General features: G+C 52.8%; 1 protein-coding gene across 1 annotated transcript in view; it reads right to left on the reverse strand.

Moving 5' to 3' along the window:
* Positions 1 to 2088: 2088 nt before the first annotated feature.
* LOC114828384 (neuroligin-1-like) overlaps positions 2089 to 8741 on the reverse strand; it is a 33678-nt gene continuing 27025 nt past the window's right edge. Inside the window, exons 16-19 of the mRNA XM_029112291.1 lie at positions 6430 to 6535; positions 6028 to 6175; positions 3818 to 3916; positions 2089 to 2505 (exon numbers count right to left, since the gene is read on the reverse strand). Coding sequence (XP_028968124.1) covers positions 2089 to 2505; positions 3818 to 3916; positions 6028 to 6175; positions 6430 to 6535 — 770 coding nt within the window. The remainder of the gene's footprint in view (positions 2506 to 3817; positions 3917 to 6027; positions 6176 to 6429; positions 6536 to 8741) is intronic.

Raw genomic sequence — 8741 nt, forward strand, 5'->3', positions numbered from 1 at the left:
TATTCTGCTTCTTGCCCCATGGTTTGTCCGCCTCAAATCCGCGTAAATCGAGCTGCTTGTTTCGTTTGTATGTGCTACCTTGTCTCTGCCCACGTTTCCTCTTTCCTGTCGAGTTTATTCTAGGGACGATACGAAGGATGCGACCTTTCACTGGAGCTCCCATCATCATCGAGGAGAACAGAGAGAGAGAGAAGGAACAGAGGCAGCAAAAGGGAGAGGACAGTGTTGCCGCCGATGGATCGCCTACTTGATTGAAACCTGAGCGTTGACGACCAGGGTGCCTTAGCATGATCAGGATTCAGGATTCTTGTCTGAGATTTCGATGCCTCAACACAGACGCGAAACCCCCTGTGCCCGGAAGGGATTCCGTCATAGAAGTCAAAGTTTCGTCACCGCTTTCTTTGCGAGGCGGCGCTAATTACAGGCTGTGTGACATTTGAAACGCTCCCTCTGGCACGTAAGCCCCCGAGCGTGAGGTCAGCGCCTGGGACCTTTCCCCGCTTGTCGACGAGATCAAAGCAATCTCGCCTGCGAGCGAGCCAGCCGGTCGGCCAGATTTCAGCTGATACGAACTCTTAATGGAGTCGAGGGCCCCGGGGTTTCCGTGACTTTAAGTTCGAGGTGACGAGCACAATAAAGCGGAAGGAGCATCGCACACAAAAAAATCGCGTTCATTCAAGACACCTCATTGAAAGGACAGCCGTCAATGCGTCGCTCGGATGTTCCATTCCCGCACTGCATGTGGTGTATCTTTCGCGCTTTTTATCCTATTCAAGTTTCGCCACTTTTCGTGGCCTTTTGTCGAGCATACGAACCTCGCCATCGTGACGGAGGTGATGGTCATTCCCGACGTGGACGTTGCCGATGATGAAGACACCGCGATATCGGGTTGCTGTTGGGAGTTTCCGTTGCCAAGACCGCCGCCTATCGAGACGCCTGTCGGGACCACGTTCGGCAGTGGAGTCAGTGTTCCTTGCAGCTCTCCTTCAGGAATACGTGGCCGACTCTGACCAGAGAAAAACATATACTGTGACAACCAAGGCCAAACGCCTACGGCGCTTCTGCTCACGTACTGATGACGAGGCATTCTTCTTCTCTCGAAACTATGCCGTGTTTCGAGAAGTGAAATAGCTCTCCATTTTTTTCCTTGATCGGGGACCGGCGTGGCTTTTAAGGTTTGCGAGAAAGTGTTCTCCCGCGTTAAAAACTCCATGGGAGTCAAATCTCTCTTCCCACAGCGTTTGGCTCGGGAGCAGTCTCCCAAGGCGGGTATTTTTCCCGAACGACTCTCCGACGATCGATATCGAATCTGACGAGAACTGACGACGGAAATCCATCCACAGAATGTACGTGGCATCGATCGGATCAGCCGTCGAAGTTTGGAGTCCGAAATGTCAGTCGGAAGACCGAAAATTCGCTCATTTCCGCGGAACCGATCCGATCGAATGGAGATGAAATAATAGCCCCGGGGCATTCGACGGAGAGAAAGAGCGATAGAGACGAAGAGCGTGGGGACGAATTGGAATCGTCAGCAGATGCTTGTTCGTTCGTACAAATGACCTTTTGTTCTCGATGAGAAGTAAGCGGATGACAAATGTACTCAATATGTTATGAGCGTCCATCCAGCTCTGACTAAGTGAGCCGCGCGGGGTTCTCTAACGGAGAGTGGAGAAGCCGGCCGTTCGATTAGATGTACATTTAGCAGATTGCCGATAACGGCTGCCGACGTCCCTTCGTCGGAAGGTTTCGGGCGTGCACTTGATTTTCTACGTATTCCCCAAGTTTGTACCGACGCCGTTTTCCGAGAGTTTGCGTCCGCGGCCGATAGTTGACTCGGATGAGACATGATTCTGGCACCCGCGTTTGCGAAGCGACTACTCGGTAGCGAGCAGGGAAGCCCGTCGAGTGAATTGCGAACCAACGGGGCGCGAGCATTCGATTTGACACCGAAGCATCGGAAAAAGTCCTGAAGAGGTAGTGCTCAAGCACTACCGTTGGTGGGGCGTGAAAACGTCCCGGTTACGCAACAAACTCTTGGAAATCTGCGGAATAATTGTGTTGCTTATGAAGAAATAAACTCGCGGTGATCTAATGTGATTTATGCGGATTCTGTGATTTTTGAAGCCTTTCTGCTTCGGCATCGCCTGCCGCTTCACGGATGATTGTGTTTGTGGTTGTTGACAGTTGTCTTGTGCCGTTGTAATCTCGCACTTGGAGGTTCTGTAGAATGACTGCATCACCTTGTTTTCCATCTAATTTGCCGACAAACTCCGACCAGAGGCCAAGATTCACCATTTTCATACTGTCGTCGAGTACAGTAACCGTTTGTTTTTCGCGGTTGATACCATCTCGACTGTTGAAAGTTTGTGGTAGCCTCACGTCGAATACCACTACGAGGATATCGACCGTCGTGTTCACGGGCTTTGATAGCAGTTCAATAAGAACTGTGGTTTGCGCCTGAGTCTTCGGGAGATCGTTTCCCGCGATCGGAACGAGTTTACTCAGCTTGAGATAGAGATTTCGATTAAATGTGTCGGAAGTGTTTTGTCGCGCGCCCCCATACCTGCTCATACCTGGAACATCGCACTATCTCCGGCTCCATTTCATGTGAAGCGCCGTGGCTTATGTCCTCAACAGATCCGAGACTCCCATTCTCCCCATTGCGAGCATGGTTCGTAGCTTGAGAATGTAGCAATGAAGCCTCCCGAACTCCCGATGTCGCTTCCGATACAGAGCAGATCGCTCAGCTGCGCTCTTTGACTTCTTGGCTGGCCCACAAGCCAAACTTTGGGCTTTTCGCTTGAGACGCCTCCTACTAGCATTTTTCGGCCTCATCTGGACGGTCGCTTAATCAAAGTAGATCAGTATGCGAACGCAGACACCGCGATGATCAAATCAAAAGGGATATCGCTGGATAACGAAGCCCGCATAAGATCTGATGAGTTCTGATGATCGCCTGAATTCTCCTGAAAATCTCTTTCGCGACGGCTCCTCAAAATGATATAAGTAGCGTCGGTGACGGCACACATCGTCGCCTTTGCCGGGCAAGCAATTCCGATCAATCCAGCGTCTGAGCACTGAGAAAAGCGATTATTTATGCAAGAATCGAGGTATCTCAGAGGGTTGCACGAATCACGCTGAACGGGAGCTCTGAGGACTCCAATCGGCTCCAAAATCGCGTGGAAGCTCGTGCCGTAAATTTTCGATACTATGGCACACACCGCGAAGATCTAGGTGTTCGGGGAACAAAGTTATGAAGCGTCAAAAGCGGATCACTTTCGTGACGCTGAGGACGAAGTACCCTTGGTCTGTATGCGCGATGAACTTAAAGACGTTTTCACGTCAAAAAGAGCTCATACTCACTCGTTGCATAGTGGAAGCGACAAAACTCGAAGGCAGCTGATACATATAACACGTCTCCAAAGCGTTGCCGAGATTCGCATCCGAGGATAGTGTTGCCTCAAAAAGGTCCGTGGGGGTCTGATGTTGCTGAAGTGAATAAATTTCCCCTTGAAGGATTGTCCCCTTGAATTCTGACACCTCTGAATCGCCCGTGGGACGTTCCTAGAGGCGATATCGGATATTTCTCCCTTCAGAGGAGCTCTCATCAGCAAGAATCAGCTCCGAAAGGGACGACAGTCGTGGATGAGAACCTCCCAGCCACTTTCGTTGTGCACGATCGAATAGAGGGGTCCTCGTGCAATACGTATCGACGTGTCCGTGTTGGTCTACTCGAGCGAGCCGACCTTTTGCTGTTCGACAAATTAGCATCTTATTGCCCCTCAGCGTCATTGTTTCGCAGCGGCTCCAGTCTCACCTGGTTCAAATTGTGTCCCGCGGTCTCCTGGAGGAATAACATGGCAGCGTCTTTCTGCAGGATGGTTTTCTGTAAGCACGAGTCTTCTTCCTTGATGGACTGAAATTACGCAGAGCAAATATTCAGTGTTCGGAATTACTCGAGAGAGAGAGACTGCCGCCGAGTACTAAACAAGAAGCACAGCAGAGATAAACACCAGCTTGCGGCCGTGAGTTGTTTGATCCGCCTGCGTATGCAGCCGGGAAGAAATGAGATCTGTTTTCGCTCATAATCGACCAGCGCAGCTTCTCCCTCCCAGAACGGCCGCGATGCGAATTCTATGATCCGAGTCAAAGACGCAGAGTCTGCCTGTCAGTTCCGCCTCATACGCGACTCATGTCCTGTCGAAGTTTCGCAGCAATCTCTGAGAAATATACCACGTGGAAGATTCTCGATCACGAGGAATTCTTCGCTTAGGTCCGGGAGAGGGGTTCCCTTCGAATCGCCGGACTTGGGCTCTAAACCCAGGCCCAGATCAGGGCTCCATTGCTGAGCGTTGAATATTAAGGGATGCTCGTCGTTGAACCGGGCGCGATCAAGATCGACTACGAAAGACAGCTCTCTTCCCTTTTTGTTCTGATTGTTCCCCGCGGGATCACGGCATGATATGATTGCCCTTTGAGGCTGCCCTATCGACTTCACGCAACTCGAACGAAGACCAAAACTCTCCAGCATTCGAAAGCAGAGAGCATTCCTTGTTGACTTGATGACAGCATTGGCTTCGGAAGAGTTCTAGTGGACGCATCATCTCGTTGCACGCGAAGATCACAGAGACGCGCTTCAGAACGTTCGTGCTCGAGGCAATTTTGAAGTTTCCTACATAGAAGCAGCAGAAGCCACCGGAGAAAAATTCCTTCCTTGCACCGCTGGCTTCTCGGCCTCTCGCATCAAAACCCCGTCGCTCCCCTTCGGAACACCCGCCCATCCCGAGACTGCGTGCGTGCTCCAAGTTCTCTGATTTCTCACTGGTTGCTCGGATGCTTGTTTTTCCTTCGACTGTTGTTTCCCGAGCACCGTCCTCGCCCGCCGTTGTCGTTGCGGACGCTCTCACTCTACGGGGGGCTCATTATCACTAGCTAACCCCGACGAACCAGTCGACGCTCACGGGCACTGCCAACACGTCTGCTGGTACAAGGAGCCCGGGGAGAGGGGAAGAACGAGACAGAAGAACCACGAGAGGAAGAGCCGAGGAAGGCGTCGGCACTAGGGACTTGCCGCGCGGAATCATGACAGAAGACCTCGAGGCCGCCACTGGCAGCGACTCCACATTTTTCTTCCTCGTTTTTCTGTCCCGGGCTCCCTACATACTGGCGGCCCAATAATGTTCCCTCTTCCTCATCGGTATCGTGATCTTCTTATTCGGTTTATTAGCCACAGTGGAAACGGAGGATTCGGATCCGCATTTAGGAGATTCCTCGTCAAATGACCCGCAGAGTCGTAGAAACTTTGAACTCTTCCGCGGACTTCGCACTCGGGAAGCTCACTTTCCACGTCCTCAGTTCTCCGGCGTAAACGACACGACGTCCTCGGTTTCCCATCTTTTCGCATCGATCGCCTGAAGATTCGGAAACGAAGATGGGAGAACGAGTGCCGTCTTCTGGACAGTCAGCGAATCCCACGGTCACCCGATCATCGGATTTGTGGCCGGAGCCGGAAGGAAAGAACGAATTAAGTCTTTAGAAAAACACTCAGTCAGTTCTGCGAGAAACAATAGTGGTCTCTGTCCGTGTCGAATTCGCGACTCGAAACTCAAGGCTATGCCCGCTGACTCCGGGTGATCCCGTCGCGCTCGAGCGAACGTGACTCTGCGTTTCGCGGAAAAGGGAGCCATTGCATTAGAAAGCGACGGCGTCGACGGCGTCGGCGCTGGACCGCGTTGAGTAGCATGTGAGCGGCCTCCGAGAAGGAGTTTCTCCACCGCACGAAGACGAAATTAGCGGAGCGCAAAAACGAAAATAAACTCCGACAGGATCAGCTGGCAGATACAGCAGGCGTTTTCGAATATGATGGACGTCGGAAGCAGCCAACCATCGAGGTAACGAGCGCACCGGGGAAGCGAGACATTCCAGAGAGGTGGTCTGACGCGACGAAAACGGAACACTTGTCTACAGCATGGGGATGACGGCGTAGCCTGTACGCCTTCGGACTCTGCGGTCGATATTTCAACTCACGACTTTCGATGCGGCTGCCGCGTCCGTCGTCTCCTTGGCTTGCTGTTTCGGCTTCGATCTTTCGCGATGCTGACAGAATGTCCCCACAAACACGAGTAGATTAACAACGAGCAGGGAGCAGCCTACGGTGAGGATTGTGAGCAATGGTCTGCAGAGGCGTAGAATTTTAGAACCAGGTAACTATGATACATTTCTGAACTCAGAGAGAAATCGAGGTCTCCATCAACGGAAATTTGATCGTTTCGCAGACTCCGTTGGGGGTGATCGTGGTACATTATTCGGGACGTCAGCTAAGCACGACCGAGTGTTTGAGATAAAAGTACGTTCCGTTTCGTATGGATGTTCCGATAACGAACGCGGGCTAATGGCGGACTCGCTTGCAAAAGTTAAAAGCGCTCTTACCTCGAGTAGGGACCATTTGTGAGAACAGCCAGAGCGTTCAGCGAAGAAGTCGAAATTTCCAGAATCGGCTCCGGCGGCGTCGCCCCCACACCGGCTCTACGGCTGTCTGCAACAGTCGAGTGTGGAGTTATTAATGGATGCGATACACACACACACACTGCTTCTTTCTACTTCTCTCGAATTATCCGACGGCTTCCTAGACCCGTTTCTGCTCTGCCGCACGGCACGCGGCTGTAATTGAAGAGTCGCCACAGCAGACTGGGCAACGGAATCCGTCTCGCAACTCGGCCGTGTGTTCTGTCAAGTCGGCTCGCGGCCTCAATGGAAACTCTCTGCTAATAAATGAAGGGGAAAGCGTCATCGCAGTCTCCTCGTGGGGAATCAATTGATTCCTCTCGGAGGATCTCTTGTTTTGAGTCCCTTTCGAGCTACCGAAATCCGAGACGTCAGAACGTCGTGCGACTAACTATATTGCTGTCAGTAGTATTTATTAGGCGACAGAACGGAAAGCGCGAAAACCGATACAACGAGACATTATCTCGACTGAGCTCGACATCCCTGACATTCGACGGGCGGCAAAGCTATATTACTGCTTTCCTATTCGATGAGGATATCTCTTCTGAAAGACGAGACAGTGGAGTGAGCATTGCTGCTCAATGCTACCGAATCACTCTATCGACCCGACGACACTCGGAGCGTTCCCGCACGGAAAATCGCCACGAGCGAATGCGGGGCGGGGTTCCGACGTTGTGGTTCGCACGGATCCAGAACGCACCGAAACAAAATAGAGCAAGCCGACTCTGGGGAGTTGGGAGCGCTCCTCCCGCTCCACGGGAGCCGAGTACATGCGACGAATGTCATGCAAATCAACGAGCACGGCCAACCGAAGCCGGCGGCGTTTGTTTTCGCTCTGATTCACTCTCGCTGTTTCTCTCTCTCACTCTCTCTCGCTGGTCTGCTCGCTCACACGCCACTGGGAGCTCCGCGTAAATGCGTGGTTTTCCACACGCTATTCACCGCTGCCTCGAATCTTTGTTGACCTCTGCCCCTCGGTCCGTTGATTCGTTCGCGAAAGAAACCTGACGCTAACGGGAATCGTCCCGCCAGGAAGAGGTGGGCGACGTCAGTCGCCGTGGTCGCTACGGACTCGGCTCTCTCACCGTTCGTAGGTTGGTCGGTGGATGGGTGGGCGGCTGGTCATGTGGGTAGATGGTCTTCCTGCAGCGGTCGAGACGAACTAGCAGAAATCGTAGACTGCGGCAGGGAGGGACGTCGATGGGGAACCGCTGACGAGCGAGAGCACGTCTAGCGATGCGATGGCCTCAACGGCTGTCGACCTGACGTTTATACGTTTCGCACGAAACCAGCCTACGACAACATAGACGGCGTCGACCATCAAGAAAATCAGGGAGGAGGTCCAGAGAGTGGGAAAAGTCAGACAGAGGGAAGTATCCCGAGGGATATAAGGAATGTGTACGAACGACGAGAGAGAACCAAGGGACGTTGGGACCGAGGGGAGCCGGGGAGCTGGTCCGCACCGTCAGAAGTGAAGTCTCTAAAACTGATGTAAACAGAGAAACGAATGAAAGTGTATTACTTGTAGAAGTGAGTAGACGACAACATGGCGATGTCGACGGCGGCATCGGCGGCGGCGTCAACAGCAACATGACAGCGTAGAAGCGCCTGCGAGAGCCAGACGGGTCCGTCGTAAACATTATCGACGTCGGCTAGGAGCCCAGGAACCAAACAGGGAAAACGGGAGAGAGAGCTCCATTTCGGTTTGTTGAGGACTGGAGTCAGATGATGGCCGTTCGCACCCCGAGCGTGTTCTCTCACAAAGAATGGCCTCTGGATGGCTGGGAAGACGGAACCTGACGGTGCCGGGAACGGTGAGGGAAGCCGGAGCAGCGGGGATACCGTTCTTGGGACCGGAGCACGCGGTGAGCCGCGAAGCTACTTAGCGATCTCATTAACTTCTTTCGCAAGCACCATGTGGCAAGAGTGTGAGTCCAGTCGGCGGCGCAAGCCGCTCCATTCCCACCAGACGCAGAATTCCTCCAGAGTTTCTCAGACTACGATGTGACACATAGCTGCGGCGGCACGAGGAGCGACATCGGATAGAGTGCCTGCTCTCGATTCAAGCGAAATCCTCGTCGTCGGCATAAGCATTCCGTCGCCCTCGCACCTGGCTAAGGACCGAGCACTCGTCTTCCGCCTGAGCAACATTTATACTAGAACTCCGGCCATCCTACAACGAGGCGATAAATGACTGTTCCGGAAGCTCTTCCGCCTCAGCAGTTCTCCGTGTATTG

Source organism: Galendromus occidentalis, unplaced genomic scaffold, assembly GCF_000255335.2.
Source record: "Galendromus occidentalis unplaced genomic scaffold, Mocc_1.1 scf7180000077488, whole genome shotgun sequence".
In the NCBI taxonomy this organism is placed as follows: domain Eukaryota; kingdom Metazoa; phylum Arthropoda; class Arachnida; order Mesostigmata; family Phytoseiidae; genus Galendromus; species Galendromus occidentalis.